The sequence below is a fragment of the Berghia stephanieae genome, chromosome 11 (assembly GCF_034508935.2).
Source record: "Berghia stephanieae isolate SIO BIC M18660-M18661 chromosome 11, UCSD_Bste_1.3, whole genome shotgun sequence".
NCBI classification, from domain to species: Eukaryota; Metazoa; Mollusca; class Gastropoda; order Nudibranchia; family Aeolidiidae; genus Berghia; species Berghia stephanieae.
Genome location: NC_088370.1, coordinates 2235929 through 2261358, shown reverse-complemented (window position 1 = coordinate 2261358; position 25430 = coordinate 2235929). Strand labels below are relative to the sequence as shown.

Below are 25430 nucleotides of genomic sequence, written 5' to 3'. Positions count from 1 at the left end.
CATTTTTACTTTATAATGATGCTTGTTTCAATCATTTCCTGCCGCTGGAATTAAATTATTGATATGCAAATTACAACAAATTAATTTCATTGATAGCTCAAAAACCACTAAATTGACACCTCTCTTATGAGCAGCCTTAAGAGGATAAATTATTATCAAGCATGGCATATGATGAAAGAAACCTTTGCTTTGCTTGTGGTGAGGGAACAATTTTCATATTTGTGTTAGCAACTGAGCAATACAATAAAATATTGCAACAATTAATTACGAAAAGTGAGTGGAGCAGGCACTTATGTTGGTAACAACAAGATATGAAGTGAATAGAAAAGTGCCAGAAGACAATAGAGAATAAAAAATTTTCGCGGCGGTGGTGGGGTTTGAACCTGCGACCTTATTGGTACGACAACTCCGCCTGGCAGGTGAGAGCGTGGCTCTACCGTGTGAGCTATCCACGAACACAAAAATATTCGTTTCAAACCCAAAGTCATTACTAGATCCCTCTCTCACCCACTTCTTGAGACCGCCGATTCGTTCGTACACCACCATCGCGAATAATTTTGACCAGCAGTTAAGCTTAATAGCCAATATTCTCAACACAAACATATAACATAGAAACGATTGAGACATTGAGTATGCTCCGGTGTATGGGTGAATTTTTAATTCAGAAAAGTGAGTGGAGCAGGCACTTATGTTGGTAACAACAAGATATGAAGTGAATAGAAACGTGCCAGAAGACAATAGAGAATAAAAAATTTTCGCGGCGGTGGTGGGGTTTGAACCTGCGACCTTATTGGTACGACAACTCCGCCTGGCAGGTGAGAGCGTGGCTCTACCGTGTGAGCTATCCACGAACACAAAAATATTCGTTTCAAACCCAAAGTCATTACTAGATCCCTCTCTCACCCACTTCTTGAGACCGCCGATTCGTTCGTACACCACCATCGCGAATAATTTTGACCAGCAGTTAAGCTTAATAGCCAATATTCTCAACACAAACATATAACATAGAAACGATTGAGACATTGAGTATGCTCCGGTGTATGGGTGAATTTTTAATTCAGAAAAGTGAGTGGAGCAGGCACTTATGTTGGTAACAACAAGATATGAAGTGAATAGAAAAGTGCCAGAAGACAATAGAGAATAAAAAATTTTCGCGGCGGTGGTGGGGTTTGAACCTGCGACCTTATTGGTACGACAACTCCGCCTGCAGGTGAGAGCGTGGCTCTACCGTGTGAGCTATCCACGAACACAAAAATATTCGTTTCAAACCCAAAGTCATTACTAGATCCCTCTCTCACCCACTTCTTGAGACCGCCGATTCGTTCGTACACCACCATCGCGAATAATTTTGACCAGCAGTTAAGCTTAATAGCCAATATTCTCAACACAAACATATAACATAGAAACGATTGAGACATTGAGTATGCTCCGGTGTATGGGTGAATTTTTAATTCAGAAAAGTGAGTGGAGCAGGCACTTATGTTGGTAACAACAAGATATGAAGTGAATAGAAACGTGCCAGAAGACAATAGAGAATAAAAATTTTTCGCGGCGGTGGTGGGTTTGAACCTGCGACCTTATTGGTACGACAACTCCGCCTGGCAGGTGAGAGCGTGGCTCTACCGTGTGAGCTATCCACGAACACAAAAATATTCGTTTCAAACCCAAAGTCATTACTAGATCCCTCTCTCACCCACTTCTTGAGACCGCCGATTCGTTCGTACACCACCATCGCGAATAATTTTGACCAGCAGTTAAGCTAAATAGCCAATATTCTCAACACAAACATATAACATAGAAACGATTGAGACATTGAGTATGCTCCGGTGTATGGGTGAATTTTTAATTCAGAAAAGTGAGTGGAGCAGGCACTTATGTTGGTAACAACAAGATATGAAGTGAATAGAAAAGTGCCAGAAGACAATAGAGAATAAAAATTTTTCGCGGCGGTGGTGGGTTTGAACCTGCGACCTTATTGGTACGACAACTCCGCCTGGCAGGTGAGAGCGTGGCTCTACCGTGTGAGCTATCCACGAACACAAAAATATTCGTTTCAAACCCAAAGTCATTACTAGATCCCTCTCTCACCCACTTCTTGAGACCGCCGATTCGTTCGTACACCACCATCGCGAATAATTTTGACCAGCAGTTAAGCTTAATAGCCAATATTCTCAACACAAACATATAACATAGAAACGATTGAGACATTGAGTATGCTCCGGTGTATGGGGTGAATTTTTAATTCAGAAAAGTGAGTGGAGCAGGCACTTATGTTGGTAACAACAAGATATGAAGTGAATAGAAACGTGCCAGAAGACAATAGAGAATAAAAATTTTTCGCGGCGGTGGTGGGGTTTGAACCTGCGACCTTATTGGTACGACAACTCCGCCTGGCAGGTGAGAGCGTGGCTCTACCGTGTGAGCTATCCACGAACACAAAAATATTCGTTTCAAACCCAAAGTCATTACTAGATCCCTCTCTCACCCACTTCTTGAGACCGCCGATTCGTTCGTACACCACCATCGCGAATAATTTTGACCAGCAGTTAAGCTTAATAGCCAATATTCTCAACACAAACATATAACATAGAAACGATTGAGACATTGAGTATGCTCCGGTGTATGGGTGAATTTTTAATTCAGAAAAGTGAGTGGAGCAGGCACTTATGTTGGTAACAACAAGATATGAAGTGAATAGAAAAGTGCCAGAAGACAATAGAGAATAAAAATTTTTCGCGGCGGTGGTGGGGTTTGAACCTGCGACCTTATTGGTACGACAACTCCGCCTGGCAGGTGAGAGCGTGGCTCTACCGTGTGAGCTATCCACGAACACAAAAATATTCGTTTCAAACCCAAAGTCATTACTAGATCCCTCTCTCACCCACTTCTTGAGACCGCCGATTCGTTCGTACACCACCATCGCGAATAATTTTGACCAGCAGTTAAGCTTAATAGCCAATATTCTCAACACAAACATATAACATAGAAACGATTGAGACATTGAGTATGCCCACTGGCCCATGCACTAAAGCGTGAGAACATGTTTAGAGGATAATTCTCTATATAGTTATTCAAGTAGATATGACTAGCTAGACCATTAGAGGTGAACTATGGAAAACCATTCCGAGTGAGTAAAACTAGAAAATATAGGGTCGGTTTTCATGTAAACACATACATGAAATAGAATGTAACCTGTCCCCCTGGTTGGAGGCTTTGGTTCCTTTCTAGCAAATTGTCATATTTGTCTCCACTCCGATCTAAAATAATATCTTAAAAGAATAAATAATTAAAAAGCAAACAAACAGAAATATTCAGAGAGCGACTAAATGGTCAGATAGAAGAGAAAAAAAACCCCAATAATTTTTTAATTAAAAAAACAAACAATTTTAAGAAATTCATGCTCAGAAACGGAAAAGGCCAAACAAGAATGGAGAAAAGAATAGACTCGCTCAAAAAAAAAAAAAAAAAAAAAAAAAAAAGACAAGAAAAGAAAAAGACAAAAAGAGAGGTTGTATTTTTTTGTGTTTTTTTTTTCTTTTCTTTTTGGCCTGGGAATTCGTCAGCAACATAAACAAATTCCCGGCGATCATCAATATCCCCAAAATTGTGGCCAGAATGAACAAATTATAGAAACGAAAGATGATCAATAAAGTTAACAGGTAGGTAGGTTGTGAACAATTTTATTGGTTGTGGACTGTGAACAGATTTGATGATTAACAACTTTCTTCCTGGTTGAAAATAAAAAGGCGAATTGGCAGTTTGACGTTTTCAGCTCAAAGTGACAAAAGAAATTTCTACCAAGGTTGTTCTAGAGATTTTAAAATGCTACTACTATAATATATTGACAAATTCAATAAATAAACGCCTGACAAAAGATCCCCCGTGAAAATACTAATTGAAAGAGAATCTTACGGAATTTTTCCCAATGATTCATTCAAATGTAAATATGTCTTCATTCATACACACTTTTTCAGATCCGTCTTGTCATGGTGATGGAATTTCATGTAAAAAAACCCCCAAAACTACTGGGACATGTAAGAAACTCTGTGTAAATAGAAAGTAAAAGACAAAGCAACACTGCAGCAGACCACTTGATATTCACTTCTATTTTGTTTTTCACTATCTATATATTATAAAGAAATACCGCTGGCAATGCAAGTGCTAAATATTATTGAAGTTGAAGTGGCAATTCAGACTCGAGTCTGAATAGTGCCCCGTGGCTTTTCGAACTCAAACACAAGGCAGATTCTATGCGGGCAGTGGGCAGAGAGTGAAACTGATGGAAGCAGACGAAGAGTCCAGAATAAATTCTGTTTTGCACGTATCAGACTGACTCAGCTAAAAATCCCTTCCTAGCCCTCTAGGAGGATTGTTGCATGTCAAACACTAGATTGTATTTGGACGTTGTTTGAAGATGTTAGAAAAGTGGTCCTTTAGACCAGTTACATTGACTGACTTTAATATTTTATGTTTGTTTTAACGCAGTGGCTATTTTTACAGTCCCGTAAAGATGGTCTATTTTTACAGTCCCGTAAAGATGGTTCTCGGGGCCTATTTTTCCAGTCCCGTAAAGACGGTTCTGGTGGCTATTTTTACGGCGTTGCGGTAATAGATTTATAAATAGTAACAGATTGGCTGAGTAGACGCCATTAGCTCTAAAACTCTCACTCACTTCGTTCAGGTGCAGCCAGTTAGCAGCCTCTCTCTCTCTCTCTCTCTCTCTCTCTCTCTCTCTCTCTCTCTCTCTCTCTCTCTCTCTTTCATTCTTTCTCTATGTCTTTCTTTCTCTTTCTCTCTCTCTTTTTACTTTCTCTTTTTTTCTATCTCTCTCCCTCTTTCTTTCTTTCATTCTTTCCCAATCTCTTTCTTTCTCTATTTCTCTCCCCCCCCCCCTCTCTCTCTCTCTCTCCCGGTCTTTCTAAATTCTTTCTTTGTTTCTCTCTTTCACTCTTTCTTTCTTTCTTTCTTTCCCTATATCTCATTTTCTCTCTCTCTCTCCCTCTCTCTTTCTTTCATTCTTTCCCAATCTCTTTCTTTTTCTATCTCTTTCTCTCTCTCTCTCTCTCTCTCTCTCTCTCTCTCTCTCTCTCTCTCTTTCTCTCTCTCTCTCTCTCTCTCTTTCTCTCTCTCTCTCTTTTTCCTTTCTCTTTTTCTCTATCTATCTCTTTCCCTAGTGGTACCTCAAAGCATAGGCAGAGGGGTCTGACCCAGGGCAACCACAACCTTGGTCTGACCACAAGGTGAACACCGCTTTGGCGGAGAACAATAAAACTGGGAAGGGAGGAGCAATACAGCGACCACTCTTGTCTGGTCGAAACAAACACTTGGTCAATCGGTAAAGGAGTAGGAGCAACGCGATGGTGGGACCAAAGTAAAATGCCCTCTCCACCTCGGCGCCCCAAAGAGGATCAGTCTTGGGCACCTCTATTCTTTTGGATCATGACCGCCCATGGTAGAGAATCATCATCATTATTTACTTTCTTTTTTAAAAAAATATTATTCAAAAGAACAATATTTAAGCATGAGGTGTTTCGCAATGTGCATCTTTACCATGGACATCCACATGGGGGGGGGGTAGTCATTTGTCCACAATATGGTTGGGGGAAGGGGGGAGGGGGTTCTAAAATTATGGTCAAAATGTGTCCAATCGGCCTCTTTTTTTAAATTGGATTCAAACCCACTCTCACGTGAGAAGACTGCACCCTGAATGTTAGACGTCTACGTCTTTTAAAATTGTATAAACCGTTAGTCCTTCCTGACTGGTTATACTGGTAAAGTGTAAACAAAAGCCAACCTGTAAAGTATTATATCTTGGGGGGTGTCGACTCAAGCAGGAACTAAATAAATATACTTTCAGTGTTTGATAATAGATCTATATTATGTATGTTTGACAGAAAAAAAATCAAGACATACAACCTAACCTGCCCACTGATGATAGAAAATGGGCTGTTCTGTACTGCAAACATAACTTATGCAAATGAGCCAAGGTCAAAAGGTGCCAATTTTTTTTCTCAAAATAAAAGTGACATAATAGTCCATTCATCTTTCTATATGTGTAGCAAAAACCCTGTACTTCATGAATCAAAGGCCCTTTAGATAACTTTAATGTCTAACGCAGCATAATATCGTCAACAATACCTATAGGTTGCTGGTGTCACCTGTGACCGGTGACACCAAAATGAGACAAAAAACTCTATAACCAAATGATTTTTGTTGAGTATCAAACTTTATTTAGTAAGTTATGGACAAAAAGACACAATCAACAACAATCATAGTACAATAATATTACCAACTATTGGAGAAAATGTTGCTTTTTAGTGTCATCGGTCACAAGCAACATAGAATGCAAATATATTATTCCATAAAAATGTTTGTACATTAACAAAAACAACAATATTGCATATGTTTATGACCAGCAATGTTCAGAAACTTTTGGAATAAAATGTTGGGAAATAATGTGACCAAAGCATATCTTATTTAGCGGCATTGTGTCACTTGTGACATTAGACCGATGACACCATTACTTATGTCACAAGCAATACCAAATTGCAATTTCGACAATATATCATTAATTTCAGTCAAACCAGTGTAATAACGTCAGTTAAATATGGAATTTAATAATATTTCAGAAACCAAAGACTTCAAAAATAGAAATATACATGGAAATTAGAGCATCTGAATGTGACTTGTGACATAAGACCGGTGACACCATTACTTATGTCACAAGCAACACCAAATCACACTTTCGTCCATAATATATCATTATTTTCAGTCAAAAAACCACAATAACCTACTCTAAAATGAAATTCAATAATATTTTAAGAGACTAAATACTTTCAAATTGGAAATATACTTAGAAATTAGTAATACCATTGTTGCTATTACTTTGGTCAAAATCGGCACTTGAACGCAATTTTGCCTCAATAAATCAAAAATGGCAACTGAACACATGTAATATAGCCTGTTAAAATGTAATTCAATGACATTTCAAGCTTTGAAGAACATGAAAACAGAAATACATTAGAAACTTCAAATGTAAGTGTCACCTGTGACATTTTAACCAATGACACCAATGGTCACAAAAAGTACCAGAAGTCACACAAACACTAGATAAATATCAGCTATGGTAATGAATTAATGTAACCATACGGTAACCATCACCATACTGCTCAAATCTGGTAGTTTGTAGTAATTTAGTGTGTTAATAGTAAATCAAATCAAATTTCTTGACAACCCTTCTTTTATCTGGATTCGTCAAAAGCTTGAGTTTTGTCTTTTTCTTGATTAATACAACCCTGAAACATAAAAAATTAGAATTACAAGGAAATAATTAATTGTGTCAAAATCACAGACTTATGCGAGATGTCATAATATCATATTTGTAAATAGAATAACAGCTGAAAACATAATTTTTTGGTGGCACTTTGTAATATCCAATATCAAGTGTTGCTTGTGACAATGTAAAATAGCGATGACACCAAAGTTCAACTTACCTTTTCTGCCTGGAGCCACGCTGGAAAGGCAAATGAACGTGCTGCACTTCAAAGACTGGAAGAAGGGTAGATCCAAATTGCGAATCGCCATTTAACGAAACAAACTTCCACGTGTTCACGCATGCCGTGTTGCTTGTGACAAATGACACCAAAACCAATAAACCTCAATATCGGCAAAACGGTATACATTTACTCCAAGATTTGAGTTAAGATAGTAAATCTATGCTTTTTTCTCATAATAAAACATTATATAAACATTAATCATGAGCTTTAAAGTTTCGTGTCGAGTCTTAGTATTGTGCTGTGTTTGATGACACCAAAGGTCACAAGCAACACCAACTTTTTAAGAACTCTATATGAAACTTAATCAGATATGTAATATACTGCAATTGCGTTTAAAAGTAAATTTTGACTTTATACAATTAGTCAAATTTCAATCAAGGGGGGGGGGGGGGGGGGGGGGGGGGGGGGGGGGGGGGGGGGGGGGGTAAAACATCACATTTAATTTCTACATGATTTCTAAAAAGGTGATGCGTTGACCTCGTTTTAAGCACATGCCAAACAGCATTCAAAATTCACTTTCAAGTTGTTTATTTCATATTCTGTTGTACAGAGTATGTTGAGCTATCTCATTTTATCTCTTCTTCATATTATCAATTGATTACAAGCATTAACCCAATGAAAACAGCCCATAATTAAGTAAAAATCAAATTTTCCTAACACTGGTATCAGGCGGGCACCTTTTGACCTTGGCTCAAAAAAAAAAAAAAAATATATGTAATAAAAATGACAGTACCGTAAAAATTGCTAAGAGAATTGACTTTACATTAATTGTTTGTTAATTTTAGTTTTAGCTTTAGATCTAAATATGTTAAATGAAATTAATTTTGCTTTCATTCACCGCCTCTAGATCTGTACATCTAAATATCGGGAGAAATGATATGTGAAGTTTTGTGAATACTGCAAAAAGATGATAATCTATAACTATGCGGATAATTGAACAGAATCGCATCAACGCCGTAAAAATAGCCATGAGAACCGTCTTTACGGGACTGTAAAAATAGCCCCGAGAAGCATCTTTACGGGACTGTAAAAATAGCCCCGAGAAGCATCTTTACGGGACTGTAAAAATAGCCCCGAGAAGCATCTTTACGGGACTGTAAATATAGCCCTGAGAACCATCTTTACGGGACTGTAAAAATAGCCCCGAGAACCATCTTTATGGGACTGTAAAAATAGCCACTGCGTTGTTTTAAAGGGAACTTTTGAACTCTTTTCATTTTAATATCTTACTTGACTTCCGATTGTTTTTCACGATAAATAAAGTGGGTTTAGATTACCTGTTGATAGTTACAATATTACCATTATTGTTATTTTCATTTTCATCAATTTTATGTAATTGTCAATAATTTAGATTAAATTGAAATTTGCAAAGACTCAAGTCCGAATAGCCGCAGCCTAATAGTATAGAGTATAATCTGTGCGGCTATGTGGTCTAGTGGTATGACACTCGCTTTCGGATCGGAAGGTCCTGGGTTCGAACCTCGCTCGGCGCATAGTTGAGTCCTTGGAAAAGGCTCTTTACTCACATTCTCTCACCACCCTTAGGTGTAAAATGAGTACCTGGTCGTTAACACAGCGTTGTCTTTGTCCGAAAAATTGTAATATCGCCAAACAGGCGTCATGTCTCGTCCTACATGTTAAATGTTGCTGTTGACCAGGGACCACTTGTAAAGCGCTTTGAGCACATTTAGTGGATATTGCGCTATATAAGAGCTCAATTTAATTATTTATTTAATCAATACGAAGTTCCAGCATTCTTTTTTACTCCAGTGTCACCTCATTCTCATAAGGAGTTGACTGGAATTGTCTCGCCATTCTTCCTGGTCTCGTACAAGTCTGTTGCATTTTTCACTTGTCATCCCATTCCAGTTCTTGATAGTCGTTTAGTTCTAGTTCTAGTTCTAGCCATGATCTTGAGGGACGGCCTCTTGGTTAGCTTTTGTGTGCCTGTCATGGTCTGGTGAGCGCTCAATTAATCATTGATTGTATCTTTATAATTTACATCCATTTTGTTCTCTTATATTAACCCCCCCCCCCCCCAAACAGTGGAATCCTGTTAAAAATCAACACCACCATCTTTATAATATACATCTATTTTGTTCTCTTATAGTTTAAACCCCCCCCCCCCCCCAAAAAAAAAACAAAAACCCTAAAACGGACTTAATACAGTGGGATCCTGATAAAAATCAACACCACCGTCTTTATAATATACATCTATTTTGTTCTCATATAAAAAAAACCCCCTAAAACAGACTTAATACAGTGGGATCCTGATAAAAATCAACACCACCATCTTTATAATATACATCTATTTTGTTCTCTGATAAAAAAAAAAACAACCTAAAACAGACTTAATACAGTGGGATCCTGATAAAAATCAACACCACCATCTTTATAATATACATCTATTTTGTTCTCTGATAAAAAAAAAACCAACCTAAAACAGACTTAATACAGTGGGATCCTGATAAAAATCAACACCACCATCTTTATAATATACATCTATTTTGTTCTCTGATAAAAAAAAACCAACCTAAAACAGACTTAATACAGTGGGATCCTGATAAAAATCAACACCACCATCTTTATAATATACATCTATTTTGTTCTCTGATAAAAAAAAAACCAACCTAAAACAGACTTAATACAGTGGGATCCTGATAAAAATCAACACCACCATCTTTATAATATACATCTATTTTGTTCTCATATAACCCCCCCCCCCCCCCCCCCCCCTAAAACGGACTTAATACAGTGGGATCCTGATAAAAATCAACACCACCGTCTTTATAATATACATCTATTTTGTTCTCATATAAAAAAAACCCCCTAAAACAGACTTAATACAGTGGATCCTGATAAAAATCAACACCACCATCTTTATAATATACATCTATTTTGTTCTCTGATAAAAAAAAAACCAACCTAAAACAGACTTAATACAGTGGGATCCTGATAAAAATCAACACCACCATCTTTATAATATACATCTATTTTGTTCTCTGATAAAAAAAAAAAAACCAACCTAAAACAGACTTAATACAGTGGGATCCTGATAAAAATCAACACCACCATCTTTATAATATACATCTATTTTGTTCTCATATAACCCCCCCCCCCCCCCCCCCCCCTAAAACAGACTTAATACAGTGGGATCCTGATAAAAATCAACACCACCATCTTTATAATATACATCTATTTTGTTCTCTGATAAAAAAAAAAACCAACCTAAAACAGACTTAATACAGTGGGATCCTGATAAAAATCAACACCACCATCTTTATAATATACATCTATTTTGTTCTCTGATAAAAAAAAAACCAACCTAAAACAGACAATACAGTGGATCCTGATAAAAATCAACACCACCATCTTTATAATATACATCTATTTTGTTCTCATATAACCCCCCCCCCCCCCCCCCCCCCCCCCCTAAAACAGACTTAATACAGTGGGATCCTGATAAAAATCAACACTACCATCTTTATAATATACATCTATTTTGTTCTCATATAACCCCCCCCCCCCCCCCCCCTAAAACAGACTTAATACAGTGGGATCCTGATAAAAATCAACACCACCATCTTTATAATATACATCTATTTTGTTCTCATATAACACCCCCCCCCCCCCCCCCCCCTAAAACAGACTTAATACAGTGGGATCCTGATAAAAATCAACACCACCATCTTTATAATATACATCTATTTTGTTCTCATATAACCCCCCCCCCCCCCCCCAAAAACAGACTTAATACAGTGGAATCCTGATAAAAATCAACACCACCGTCTTTATAATATACATCTATTTTGTTCTCATATAACCCCCCCCCCCCTAAAACAGACTTAATACAGTGGAATCCTGATAAAAATCAACACCACCGTACCAGAAAGATCAATTGACTTTAAGCAAGGTTGATTTTATACATTATCAATGAACAAACTTAGATTTTTTTTTAACCCAGAAAATTTGGGACCAACAAGAGATGTTGTTATGCAGAAGTTGACATGATGCAGATTTCACTGTAATAAGCACGCATTGATAAATTTTTATATATTTCTCTCTTGTTGTTTAGATAAAGGAGGATGATACTGCAGGTGGCGCAGTAAATCTAGGTAATGACTTGCCAGTGTTTTTCACAGAATCCCACCCTGAGCAGGAGAAAGATCCCATTTTCTTCAGTGACGAGTCCAGAGACACAAGCCACGGTGATGAATGTAAAAAAAGTGATCAAAGGCTTCTTGATGGAGATCGTGGCGATGAATCCTTCGAATGTTTTGTATGTCATTCTGTGTTTGACAATTTTGACAACTTGGAAAAGCACATGCAAATTCATGAAAAAGACAATCCTTACACATGTTTTATGTGCAAGGAATCATTTTCCAGTGCACCTGTATTGAAATATCATATCACAACTCACCTGATCTACAATATTGAAAACCCTCATAAATGTTTTATTTGTAAACATTCGTTTCCTTCAATATCGGATTTGAGAAGTCATATCAGGCAGGAACATGTCACCAATAGTGAACTAGTGGGCAGTCCGGCTCATTCTGACATACAGGGAAACACGAGCCTCGCTGGGAGCCTGTCAGCTCAACCTCAGTGTTTTGTTTGTAAAGTATCCTTCCCAACAGATAGTCTTTTCAAACACCACATAGAAACAATACATAATAAACCTCATATGCAGTTAAAACAGCCAGGCGTTATCTGTGCAAAATGCAATCAAACAGTTACGGATCTTAAAGAACACAATGATAATGTTCACTTTAAAACCTATAGATGTCCTAAGTGTCCATTTTTATTTGATAGCTTTCTTCATTTAGTAAATCGCGTGCAGGAGGAACATGCGGGTGTACGACTTTCTTTTGAAGGCTATAAAATGTACAGCTGTAAATTATGTAATGAATCTTTCAATACCAAAGGCGGACTTAAATGCCATCACACCATGCGTCATAAGGAAAAAAAGTCCTACCAATGTTATTTATGCAAAGGCATATTTTTGAATCCTTCTATTCTGCATCTTCACATGAAAAACCACCCAGAGGCAGACAATTTCAACATATGCTATATCTGTCATGCATCGTTTGAATCAACAGATGTTTTGGAATTGCATCAAAGACGCTCACACAAAGAGGAATTTGCTGTGAGAATCGAATGCCCTCAGTGTAACAAGACCTTCAAAAAGTTTGATTATTTAAAGAGACACATTGCTCAAGTTCACACAGACAAAAACCAATTTAAATTCAAATGTGCCATTTGTGGTAAATCCTTTTTTCTGAATTATTTACTTGAGATTCATATGAAAATTCATACAGGAGAAAAACCTTATCCGTGTAAACAATGTGATCTCTCATTTCTACGGAGTTCCCAGTTGAAGACACACTGTAATACGGTTCATTTGGGCATTAAGAAATACCAGTGTTCTGACTGTGGATGGAAGTTTTCTACATTTACAAATTTGAAGAGACACTATCAAACGCATTCATGAATATAAACATTTTTTTTTATTTTTTTTAGTGGAGCCCACTGTCCCTTATCCATCTGCTTGGAAATACCACATTAAAACTCACAGTCATGATGATGATGATGATGATTGTGATGTTTGGTGATGTAATGATATTATGAGAAGAAGACTTGTCGAAAACTGAAGTAAACAATAGACAAACTTTATTAAAGAATCGTACACAACATTTGGGTTTGTTGATAAGAGTTGGAAAAGAAAGTGGATTCCTTGTCCATCAACCGTCCATGTCTGTAAAATTCCCATCCGAAGCATCTCCATTTTCACTCTTTTGTTTGTATTTTCACTTTCCCAGGCTTCAGGCACCCCCCACTGCTCTCTACCTTTCCTTTCATCAAGTATTACATTAGATTTAGCAACCCAATTATTATTAATATGAGAGTCTCAATATCTCAAAAGGGTTTTAACCCTATCAATGATAGTGGTAATAGTAATAGTAATAAAGGTATTGTATGGCTGCACCTCAAGCTGAAATCTGACAACTGTTTCCTTGAATTCATCCCTTGGTCTTAGGACCGTCTCATTATATAACCAACCTTAATGGCTGGTGATGGTAAGAAGATTTTAAGAGATGGAAAGAAGGATTGGGGGTGATGACTGTGGATTTAAATAATTATTGTGGTACTGAAAAAAAAAAAAAAGAAAAAGTTTTTACTTTTATATAGCGCAATATCCACTAAACATGCTCAAAGCGCTTTACAGAGGGTCCCTGACCAACAGCAACCTGTAATGTGTAGAACGAGACATGATTGATGCCTGTTAGGCGATAATACAATTGTACTCATGAAGATTCCCCAAATGTCTTTCGTGCCTTTTCTCTGATGTTTGTTAGTTTTGCAAAGTGATGTTATTCTGGTTTTATTATTGAGTTGTTTCAAATCACTAACGAGAGTCAGAGGAAATATTGACGTAGGTTTTGGCCAGAGAAATCGTGGATCATTGCTTTATTGGCAAGAATTTCAAGTTGGCGACATTGAATGTGTCCGAAAATGAATGGGCACAGAAAGAGAATATTGTTTTAGAATTGCAATGCCAAAGATGAAATAGAATCTCAGTAAGATAGAACTAGTTAAGGTGAATTGCCTCTTTATAATAATTGAGCTTATAATAATAATAATAATAATAATAATAATAATAATAATAATAATAATAATAATAATAATAATAATAATAATAATAATAATAATAATAATAATAATAATAATAAAAATGATAATAATATTAATGATAATAATTGAGCTTTTATATAGCACAATATCCACTAAACGTGCTCAAAGCGCTTTACAAGTGGCCCTGGCCAACAGCAACATTTAACATGTAGGACGGTACATGTCGCCTGTTAGGCGATATTGCAATTTTTTCAGACAAAGCTGACAACGCTGTTAACGGCTAGGTACTCAATTTACACCTGAGTACAGTGAGAGAATGTGAGTAAAGAGACTTATCGGACTCAACTATGTGCCTAGCGAGGTTCGAACCCAGGACCTTCTGATCCGAAAGCGAGTGTCATACCACTAGACCACATAGCACGCAATAATAATAATAATATGCTAGTTAGTTCGATAAAGTTGACATTTTCATCATTTATTATTATTGGGTTTTCATTAGGTTGTAAAGTGACGTCGCTGTTCAAAGAGAGAAAACGATGTGGTCCTTCTCATAGGGATGACTGCTACAAGTTGTTTTCCTTTCATTTGTAGTGTGCGGGATGGCGCACTTTAAAAAAAAAATGTTTATCATGTCTTATCAAATGGTCATTCCACCTCAGTGATGCTATTTTATTACCATTTTTCATAAAAATTAGACATATACCCACAGGATTTCAATTAGTGGGTGGGGTTCCCTACCTCCACAGTGGGCAGGGAGGTACATACCGTGTCTTCTATCCCTTATATCTGTTTTCCAACATGCTTTCTGTCTTTGTCTTGAAATGAGATTACTTGGTTTTGTTCCAACCCTGGCCGGAGGCCTTGGCTGGGAAGGAAACAGTCAAATGCATAGTTATTGTTTTGGGAGATAATATTTTTTTCCTTGTAAATCATCTCTCTGTTATGTATTATTTAATTTGTTATTTTTAATGTATAATGAAATGTAAGCATTTGAGTGTATTCCTCTTTGTTGGATCTTGTGCTTGTGTCTGGGTGAGACTTATAGGTGATATCAGATTAAGTACATTGTTGGTATGCTCTTGGAACCTACATCTGATCCCTATTTGTTCCCAGTTCCCCTATGTCTTACTTTTTCTTGGGTGCCTTAATTGTAATTCTAGAACTTTTTACTATTCCATTTTCTTCCTTTTTACTGGCGCTGATATAACCTAAATGTGTTGCAAGCGCCGTAAAACCCTTAAAAACAAAACAAAAAACAAAAACGATTTCAATTAGGCCATATTTAATGTGTTATAGATGAACTTCAATATCAAAATCATTGAGATTTGTACCATTAGTACTTTTTGAGTACTTCTACAGTATAATGATATTGTTAATTAACCGAAAAAATTACATAGTATAAATTACATGGCACATGTAGATTTTATAATTGTAAAGATGTAGTAAACGATTTTATAAATTGATGTCAAAATTGTAGGTATGGAGTAATTTTAAAGAAGATTCAAAGTTAAAACAGAACATAGACCAAAATTTATAAATTATTTCCTTTATTAAAAAGTCTGTAACTGTAAGATAAAAAGGATCTGAAGTATCTTTCACTTTTTGCTTGGATTGACAAAAATATGTCACTTGTGTTCGACTTGGTGATGTGATGATAAGAGGACAAGTGGGATTATCTAAAATATTTACAATTTTCCTTAAACAACATTCTGTATATAAATATAAAACATTAAAAAACATTGATTCTAATATTTTTGTAAGCCCTTTCAACTGTTATGTCAAAGATAGCTTTTGCTGAGCTAAGACAATTTCCACCCCAGGCAGTAATACAATATACTAAAACACTTTCTATTCTTCTTCTTCTTCTAGGTTCCATGCCTGATCCAGGCTTCGGATACTGCATGAATTATCTCTCTCCATTCCTCCCTGTCTCTTGCTTTTTCAAACAGCTCTTGGATTGTTAGGTTGGTGAAGCCCTTCAGTTGGTCTATGAGTGTTTTTCTTTGTCTCCCCCGGGCACGTTTACCAGGTATTTTTCCACAACTTGCCAGGTATTCATTCTTATCTTTCCTTACTATGTGTCCGAAAAAGGATAGTTGTCGACCCGCTATTAAGGGCATTAGTTTCCTTTGTTGGTATGTTTGTTTTAGCACTTCTTCGTTCGTTTTGTGTGCAGTATACGATATTCTCTGCATCCTTCTCAAACACCACATTTCAAAAGCTTCAATGTTCTTTTGTGTTTCTGCATTTGTAGTCCAGCTTTCGCATCCGTATAACAAGATTGGCCACACGTAGCACTTCAAGACTCTGAATCTAATTCCGAACGACATCTGTTTGTTTTTCAAAATGTTTCCGAGGTCCATGAAGGCCTGTTTGGCTTGAGTTATTCTTGCTCGTATGTCTCGGTTACATCTTCCATCTGTTGTCACTATTGAACCTAGGTATTTAAAACTTTCTACGTTGGTAAGTTGCTCGCCGTGAATCGTTATATTGCAGGTGTTGTTGTTTTCGGGGTTTTTCTGTATTACCATGCATTCCGTTTTGGTGATATTCACTTCCATTCCCTTGGCTTCACTATCTACTACCACTTTGTCAACAATCTTTTCTATTACAGATCTATAAAATAATGTACAAAGTGTTTTGTCAATGTTAAGTTGGGACAATTTCCGTAAAAAGTACATTTTTTGATTAATTTTACTATACTATTCATGTCTTTAGTATGTACGTCCTACCGTAATTTTTTTTGTCCATGGTGACTCCTAGATATTTGTGTTTTACTACTTGCTCTACTTTGTCATTTTTAATAGTGATATGGTCTTTGACGTTCTTATCTTTCCTAAAGTCTTCATCTCTTTTGTGGCTTACACGACTTGCTAACCAATTTGGTAAAGAGTGTGGGCATTCCAAAAGCCTTGGTGGGGTTTCTGACCTCCCACAGTGGGCAGGGAGGTACTTACTGTGTCCTGGGTGGGGTTCCTGACCTCCCACAGTGGGCAGGGAGGTACTTACTGCATCTTCTATCCCCCTTTATCTGTTTTCCAACTTGCTTTCTGTCTTTGTCTTGGAATGGGATTACTTGGTTTTGTACTGGTCCTGACCAGATGCCATGGCTGAGAGGGAAACAGTCAAAAGTATAGTTAGTTTTAGGAGATATTTTTTTCCTTATAAATCATCTCTCGGTTATGCACTGTATTATGTTTTCTTTATGTTATTTATGAATTGTAAAACATTTGAGTGTATTCCTTTTAGTGGGGACCTCTGCTCGATGTTTCGATGAGACTTTTAGTTTTAGTGATCTCAAACTAAGTACTTTGATAGTGTGCTCTTGGAATCTACATCTGTTTCCTATTTGAACCAATCCCCTTTTTGTCTTCATTTTTCTTGGGTACTTTAATTGTAATTCTAGAACTTTTTACTTTTCCATATTCTCCCTTTTTACTGGCCCTGATATGACCTTAATGTGTTGCAAGTGCCGTAAGACCCTTAAAAAAAACAACAAAAAAACTATAAGTTATAAGTGGCTCAAGTAATCCCGGTGGCCGGAGTAACTCCATGTTATGGTAGAGTCTAGCTAATTTTTGCAACACTCAACAAAAATACATCAATACGGTATGAGTTTTTTTTTTGTTTGTTTGTTGTTTTTTTTTGTTTTAATCTCCGGAAGGAGTTCGTTTTCGTCAGTTTGTGTTGGTTGAATAATGACGAATAATGTGTAAAATAGCTGAGGATTTAATCATTTTCAATAAAATTTGAAAATTTGTGGAAAAAGTGGATACTACTACTGCTGTATTCTGTCCCTTTTCGACCCTGAAGAAGGCTTTTTATTTATTTATTTATTTACTTATTTATTTATTTATTTATTTATTTATTTATTTATTTATTTATTTATTTATTTATTTATTTATATGTATGTTTGTTTATTTTTAAATTCTGCGTGGGGTTCCTGATCTCCCATAGTGTGCATGGGGGTACATACTGTGTCTTCTATCCCCTTATATCTGTTTCCCAACATGCTTTCTGTCTTTGTCTTGGAATGAGATTACTTGGTTTTGTCCTAGCTGGGAGGGAAACAGTCAAATGTATAGTTTTGGGAGATGATATTCTTTTTCCTTGTAAATCTTCTCTCTGTTATGCATTGTATTATGTTTTGTTTATGTATTATATATGATTTGTAAACATTTGAGTGTATTCCTCTTAGTAGAGACCTGTGCTTGTATCTGGATGAGACTTTTAGGTGACCTTAAACTGAGTACTTTGATAGTGTGCTCTTGGAATCTACACCTGTTCCCTATGTATTTGAACCAATTCCCCTTTGTCTGCCTTATTCTTGGATGCTTTAATTGTAATTCTAGACCTTTTTACTATCCCGTTTTCTTCCTTTTTACTGGCGCTGATATGACCTTAATGTGTTGCAAGCGCCGTAAAACCCTTAAAAACAAACAATTATTTTTTAATTTGTTTATTTATATATTTTTTTTGCTATTTTCACAGTAGACTAATTATTTTGAAACATTTTTTTGTAACTGAACGCAGAGTGACACGTGAAAGTCAAATTATTTGTTATCAAATGTCAGGAAAATGACATTTATTTGCTACAGTCTCGGACACGCTCTTATCATGTAACACATGAAGAGTAGCTTTTGACATGTCACTTAAATGGGCGGCTCGTGGTCTTGTGGGATGATACCCACTTTCAGACGTAAGTGTGGGGTTCAAAACCGCTCTCTGGGTGGGGATCCTGACCTCCCATAGTGGGGAGGGAGGTACCTACTTGCTGTTCCTTCTATCCCCCCTATATCTGTTTTCCAATTGCTTTCTGTCTTTGTTTTGGAATGAGATTACTAAGTTTTGTCCTGTTCCTGGCTGAGGGGGAAACAGTCGAATGTATAGTTATAGTTTTGGGAGATGATATTTTTTTTTCCTTGTAATCATCTCTCTGTTTTTTAACATGATTTGTAAACATTTAAGTGTATTCCTCTTTGTGGGGAACTGTGCAAGTGTCTAGTTGAGACTTTTAAGTGATCTCAAATTATGTGTGCTTTAGTGTGCTTTTGGAATCTAAACCAGTTCCCTATTTCAACCGATTCCCCTTTGTCTTACTTTTTCTTCAAGCCCTTTTACTTGTACCTCAAGAATGTCTTTACTATCCAATTTCCTTCCTTTTTACTGGCGCTGATATGACCTAAATGTGTTGCAAGCGCCGTAAAACCCTTAAAAACATCATTAAAAAAACCGCTCCGAGTCTGACTCAAAGTGGATTTCTTGGAAAATGCTCTTTACTCCCATTTTCTCACAATACTCGATTTTAAACGAGTACCTGGCCTTTAACAGCATTGGCTGTGTCTAAAAAATGTAATATTCTCGTCCTGCATGTTACTGTTGGCTATTGAGGGATCTCTTGTGAAGCGCTTTGAGGACGTTTAGTGGTTTGGTGGATACTGCGCTAAACAAATGCTCAATTTATTTTTCTATGATAATTTCACAACTGCTTTACCGTGTTCGCTGGAACTGGTTTTGCCTTTTCCTCCTCCTCCTCCACCTCATCCTCCTCCTCGTCATCCTCCTCCTCCTCCTCCTCCTCCACCTCCTCCTTCTTCTTCTTCTTCTTCTTCTTCTTCTTCTTCTTCTTCTTCTTCTTCTTCTTCTTCTTCTTCTTCTTCTTCTTCTTCTTCTTCTTCTTCTTCTCCTCCTCCTCCTCCCTCTACTTTACCTCCGCATCCTCCTCCTTTGAAGACGATACAACTACAACCTCACTGTTGCCGTGAGTTGATTTTGTCCAGGCCCTGGGCCGAGTCCTTGAAAGGGGGTGGGGGGGGGGGGCAGTTAAGTGTATTGTACGTATTAATTTAGGGAGACGATATCACCCCTTGTAAATAATATCTCTGTTTTGCACCATTATAGTTTTTGTTTTGAATAAATTTAGTAAACATTCGAGAGGATTCCTCTAATTAAGATCCTGTGATTTTTAGAAGATCCTACACTAAATAAACTTATATCATATCCTTAAAATCTATTTCTGTTCCATAATATTTGAACCTGTTCCCTCTGTCTTAGAATTTCTTAAGTGATTTTAATTGAGCAATCTTGAATTTTCCATTTTCTTTATTTTGATGGCGCTGATATGACCTGCGTGTCGTAAGCGCGTAAAACCCAATGTTGGTGATGATAGGTGGTGACGGGCTGTTCTGTTTTGGGATGTGATATTTTTTGTCCTGTAAATCAAATCTTTGTTATGCACTGTATTATGAATAGTTTACATATTACAGACCTGCCTACTACTAAGAATAATTCGTAAAATTACGAATTTTTGGCTCCAGTTATAGAACTGAATAGACGTTTTTTATTCAAGAAATCTTGTTAAAAAGGAGAGTTTGGTTGCTTAGTAACTGTATTCAGGACTTTGGAGTATATTTTGATTATGCTGAGGGCAAATAATTGATTTGTAATGCTATTTATTGTGACCTATTCATTTTGTCCTTTGGAAACTAGGAATTTTTGACATTTCAAGTAGGCAGCTCTGATATTATATATTATATGATTTGTAAACATTTGAGTGTGTTCCTCTTAGTAGGGACTTGTGCTTGTGTTTGGATGAGACATTTAGCGATCTCAAACTAAGTACTTTGATAGCGTGCTCTTGGAATCTAAATATGTTCCTATTTGAACAAATTCCCCTTTGTCTTACCCTTTCTTGAGTGCTTTAATTGTAATTCTAGAACTTTTTACTATCCCAATTTCTTCAATTTTACTGGCACTGATATGACCTCAGTGTGTTGCAAGTGCCGTAAAACCCTTAAAAACAAAATAAACAAACAGACAGTTCTTCACTGTCCTCATTGGGTTAACCCCCTCCTTACTACCCATAGGATGCAGCCATTTTTGTCATTCAAATTTATTTTGTACATCATAAGGGCCCCCATAGACGTTGAGTTCTGTACCCGTGATGCGCTCGTCTGGGTCGCTGTGACCCGATCCCTGCGTCAGTCCCAGATGATTTTTGACCACTTACGGTAAGGTATTTTTCCAGGCCATCAGCGATCGGGGGCGTGGCAGTATTAAAAAGTGGACAATTCTTTTTTCGGATTTTCGCTGTTTTCACGTCGGATTCGTGATCGTGATTGATGATGTCTCGTCAACGAGGAGGAAAAAAAAGACAAAAAAAATAAAATAATAATAATAATAATAATGAAATTAAAAAGGTTAATAATGATAATAACTGTCATATTATGTCATTACAATGGAAATTACGAAAGTAGGAAAAGTGTTTTATTTTGTATGAAATTCATATATTTTACGGTGATCAAGAACGAAACCTTTTGTTCATCTACCTCTTCCTGACTCAAAATTTATAAAGATATTATTTTAAAAAAATAATAACACAGCGTTTATTTGACGGAATATCTACTAGACGTGCCCAAAGCGCTTTACAAGGGGTCCCAAGCCAACAGCAATACTAAACATGAAGGATGAGACATGCCTGTCAGGCGATATTACAATATTTTTTTTTTCCGACAAAGACAATGACAGACCATGTACTCATTATACACCTGAGTACGGCGAGAGAATGTGAGTAAAGAGCCTTTTCCAAGGACTCAACTCTGCGCCACTCAGAGCGGGTCTCGAAACCGGACCTTCGATCCGAAAGCGAGAGTCATACCACTAGGCTCCATCACAGAACAGGAGGGGGCACTGTTCTGTCAGCCACAAGCCTCACTGTTAATTAAAATGCATTTCTAATTTCATCAATTTTTGGAGTAAAGACATAGTTCTTGGTATACAACCGATTGTAAATTTGACGCTGATCATGAATCTGACATCAAAACAGCGAAAATCCGAGAGAGAGAGAAAAAAATGTCCACCCTTTTATACTGCCGACCGTCCATCCGCTCGTCGCCAAGGTATTTGGCCACACACATTGCGTTTTCACTACGATTTGCTTCAGCCGTGCCTGTCCCTAGATCGTCCCTGGATGAAAACTGAGCGTGTATGGGCCCTCTAATATTTGAACAAAAATGTTTGCTATAGTTAAGTATATTAACACTGTGTTGAAGAGCTCGATTAGCAAAAAAAAAAAAAAAAAAAAAAAAAATAATATGTACCTATAGCAAAAATAAACAGCTTTAGTGTTTGAGTGAATTAAATATATTTTTTGTATAGGTTGGGTGTGAAGTTTTGGGGAAAATCCGGAAAATGGCGGGTAAGGAGAGAGTTAAACTAAAGTTGAAGGTCATTAAATATCGTCTCTCCCTCGATGAAAATCTGAGATGCCAGATAGACGATTGTTACAGGAATTACAGGGTTTTCCTGGCCTCTGATAGTTGAAAACCTTCCGTAAATGTCAGTTGATGTTAAACTTTGACATTTTGGATGGTTGGACGTGTTGAAAATGTGATTTTTTTTTTTGGGGGGGGGGGGGGGGGGGGGTGGTTTTCCTTGAAATTCGGTTATAACAGGACTCGATTATAATAGCAAGAGGGTTTCAGTCTGGTCCCGCCATGTCTGTTGTATTGAGGTTCCACTCTAGTCTATGTACTACATCATTATCATGGGCCTTGTTGAAGCAGAGAGTGGGTAGCACAAAACACACATACACCCCCCCCCCCCCACACACACACACATACATGGTCAGTTTGAAAGTGGGTGTGTATGTCGTTTGTGCATGTGTGTGTTTGTGTGTGTGTGTGTGAGAGAGAGAGAGAGAGAGAGAAAGAGAGAGAGGGAGAGAGAGAGGAGAGAGAGAGAGAGAGATTTTGGCTGTTCCCACCGTCATTGTAATACAACCGAGGTTCCGCTGTATTCTTTTTCGTCTCCAGAGAAATGTCTTTCTTTATCTCATTTGAAATGTTTTTTTTTTCTGGATATAGATAGTATGCAGATGACGTCACTCAGGCCTCTGTTATTGTTTTTGCCATCCGCGTTTGTGAGTTGTTCTCACTAAACTGTATTAACCTGACTATAAACGTTCATGGTTACACAGAGTTTGTGTGTTGGTCCTTTATACTTCCGGATGGCAATGTTGTGAACTCCTTGGCCAAGCGCATTCTATCTATATCGAGAGTTTGTCTGCACAATTGTATAATTACTGTAAACGACCTGCACGTATTTGCAGGTCTGATAACCTGATCCATTACCTTACCTTACCCGGGTTCCATCTCTTTCCAGAGGTCGGATGTCATGGCCTTCCATCCTTCACGGTCCATTGCAGCCTCGTTACAGTCTGCCATGCGCCGTCCTGTAGCTTCCTTGATGCCATCTGTCCAGGATTTCCTTTGTCTTCCTCTGCCTCTCTTTCCTTCAATTCTTCCCTCTATTATCCTTTTTTCGAGACTATCATGTCTTCGCATATGTCCAAAATATGACAGCTTTTTGTGCTTCACAGTCAAAAGAAGTTCTTTTTGTTTTTGGCCCATTAGGTCGAGGACTTCGATGTTTGTTTTTCTTGCTGTCCAAGGTATTTTCAGTATTCTCCTGTACGTCCACATCTCAAAAGCTTCAATACGTTGTTCTGTCTGTGCGGTTAGTGTCCACGTTTCACAACCATAAAAGAAAATGGACCACACATAGCATTTGGTGCATCTCATTCGTGTTCTGATGGAGATATTTGTGTTGTTGAGGATTGGCTTTAGTTTCATGAACGCATTTTTGGCCAGCATTATTCGTCTCCTGATCTCTTTGTCAGACTTTGCATCAGATGTTACCAACTGCCCCAAGTACGTGAACTCCTTTACTTGTTCCACTGGACACTCTTCTATTTCTATATCTATTTCTATGGGCTCTTTCTTTTTTGTTATCACCATTGTTTTTGTCTTCTTCGCATTCATGAACAGCCCCTTTTCTTTACTCTCTTCGTTCACTTTTGAAAGTAGCTTCTGTAGGTCTTCCTTACTTTCCGCCAACAGGACAGTATCGTCAGCGTAACGTAGATTGTTGATGTTGTGGCCACCAACCTTCAACCCTTGTGCTGTTTCTACTTGCCGAAAAATAGACTCTGTGTATAAATTAAACAAGCAAGGAGACATAACACATCCCTGGCGCACTCCTTTCTTGATTTCAATTGCATCTGTTGTATCTGCCTGCACTTTTATCTGAGCCTTTTTCTGCCAGTACAGATTAGCGATTAGAGCCACATCATTCTCTTCCACACCTATTGCCACAAGGTCCTGGATAAGTTTCTGATGACTAACAGAATCAAATGCCTTTGAGTAGTCGATAAAACAGGCATATATGTCTTTTTGGACCTCTAAGTATTTTTCTGACAAGATTTTTAAGTCGAAAATTGCCTCCCTGGTGCCACTGTTCTTTTTGAACCCAGTTTGCTGTTCTGAAATCTCACGATCTACTTTTGACGAGATTCTTTTCAGGATTATTGTCAGGAGGAGTTTCAGTAGATGGCACATAAGACTGATTGTTCTGTAGTCCGAACACTCAATTGCACCCGCTTTCTTGGGTAGCCGTATGAAGATAGAAGTGCGAAGGTCTTCTGGGATGTGCGTTGACTCGTATATTTCATTCATAAGGTCCGTTATCACATCAACACCAAATTCACCCAGTGCTTGCAGCATTTCTGTTGACACCCCATCTATTCCATTTGCCTTCCCCGTTTTCATGCAGTATAGGGCTTTCTCTACTTCTGATCTTAGGATTGTGGGTCCCCGTAGAAAGGACTGTATATGGTTGTCACCTCTGTCCGCATTGAATAGCTCCTCCACGTATTCTTTCCATCTATTGGCGATTTCTTCCACCTCAAAGAGGAGTCTACCTGATTTATCTTTGATACAACCGCCAGATTGAGCGTTTTTATATGTGAATTTCTTGATTTCAGCAAACATTGGTCCAGGGTTTCTCTCATGTGATAGCTTCTCAATACGGTGGCACTTTTCATCAAGCCAGTCTTCTTTAGCCTGGGTACACTTTTTCTTTACTGATTTGTCCAGTTCATTGTACCTAGGGGTGCCCTTTGAATGTTTCCGTTCTCTCATAAGATTAAAAATCTCATTCGTCATCCATTCTTTCTTTGCTTCTTTAGATTTTTTGTTTAGCATTTTCTCGTTTGTAGTTGTTATTGCACCTTTAAGAGAGGACCATTGTTTATCAATTCTACTCTTATACGTTTCTTCTGTTTCTTTATTTGTGTCTTCTTGTTCTTCCATAAGACAATAATACGTATTTTCTACTTCTACAGCATATTTCGCTCTTAGCTCCTCGTTTCTAAGTTCAGCTAGGTCGTACTTTATGTGTTCG

At 37.5% G+C, this 25430-nt stretch overlaps 2 protein-coding genes across 4 annotated transcripts in view; both read left to right on the top strand.

Annotated features, from left to right (window-relative positions):
- The first annotated feature begins 1097 nt into the window (after window positions 1-1097).
- Window positions 1098-25430, top strand: part of LOC144956571 (putative palmitoyltransferase ZDHHC24) — a 36097-nt gene continuing 11764 nt past the window's right edge. The window contains exon 1 of the mRNA XM_078887159.1: window positions 1098-1167. The gene's annotated coding sequence lies outside the window, so the exon portion shown is untranslated. The remainder of the gene's footprint in view (window positions 1168-25430) is intronic.
- On the top strand, window positions 3015-13873 carry LOC144956445 (uncharacterized). Of its 3 annotated transcripts, none has more exons than XM_078886944.1 (2): window positions 3015-3940; window positions 11632-13873. In XM_078886944.1, the coding sequence occupies exons 1-2, from the start codon at window positions 3926-3928 to the stop codon at window positions 13045-13047; spliced, it is 1431 nt and encodes a 476-aa protein (XP_078743070.1). In that variant the 5' UTR covers window positions 3015-3925; the 3' UTR covers window positions 13048-13873. The 3 variants fall into 3 exon arrangements, with proteins under 3 accessions (XP_078743070.1, XP_078743069.1, XP_078743071.1); XM_078886943.1 differs by having other exon boundaries at window positions 3015-4034; XM_078886945.1 differs by lacking the exon at window positions 3015-3940 and adding an exon at window positions 4972-5452.

Excerpts from the sequence above, each read along its gene's own strand:
- LOC144956445 (XM_078886943.1), top strand. The coding sequence starts at position 3,987 with ATGGTGATGGAATTTCATGTAAAAAAACCCCCAAAACTACTGGGACAT. Across the intron at positions 4,035-11,631 it reads CCCCAAAACTACTGGGACAT|ATAAAGGAGGATGATACTGC; the intron begins GTAAGAAACTCT and ends CTTGTTGTTTAG.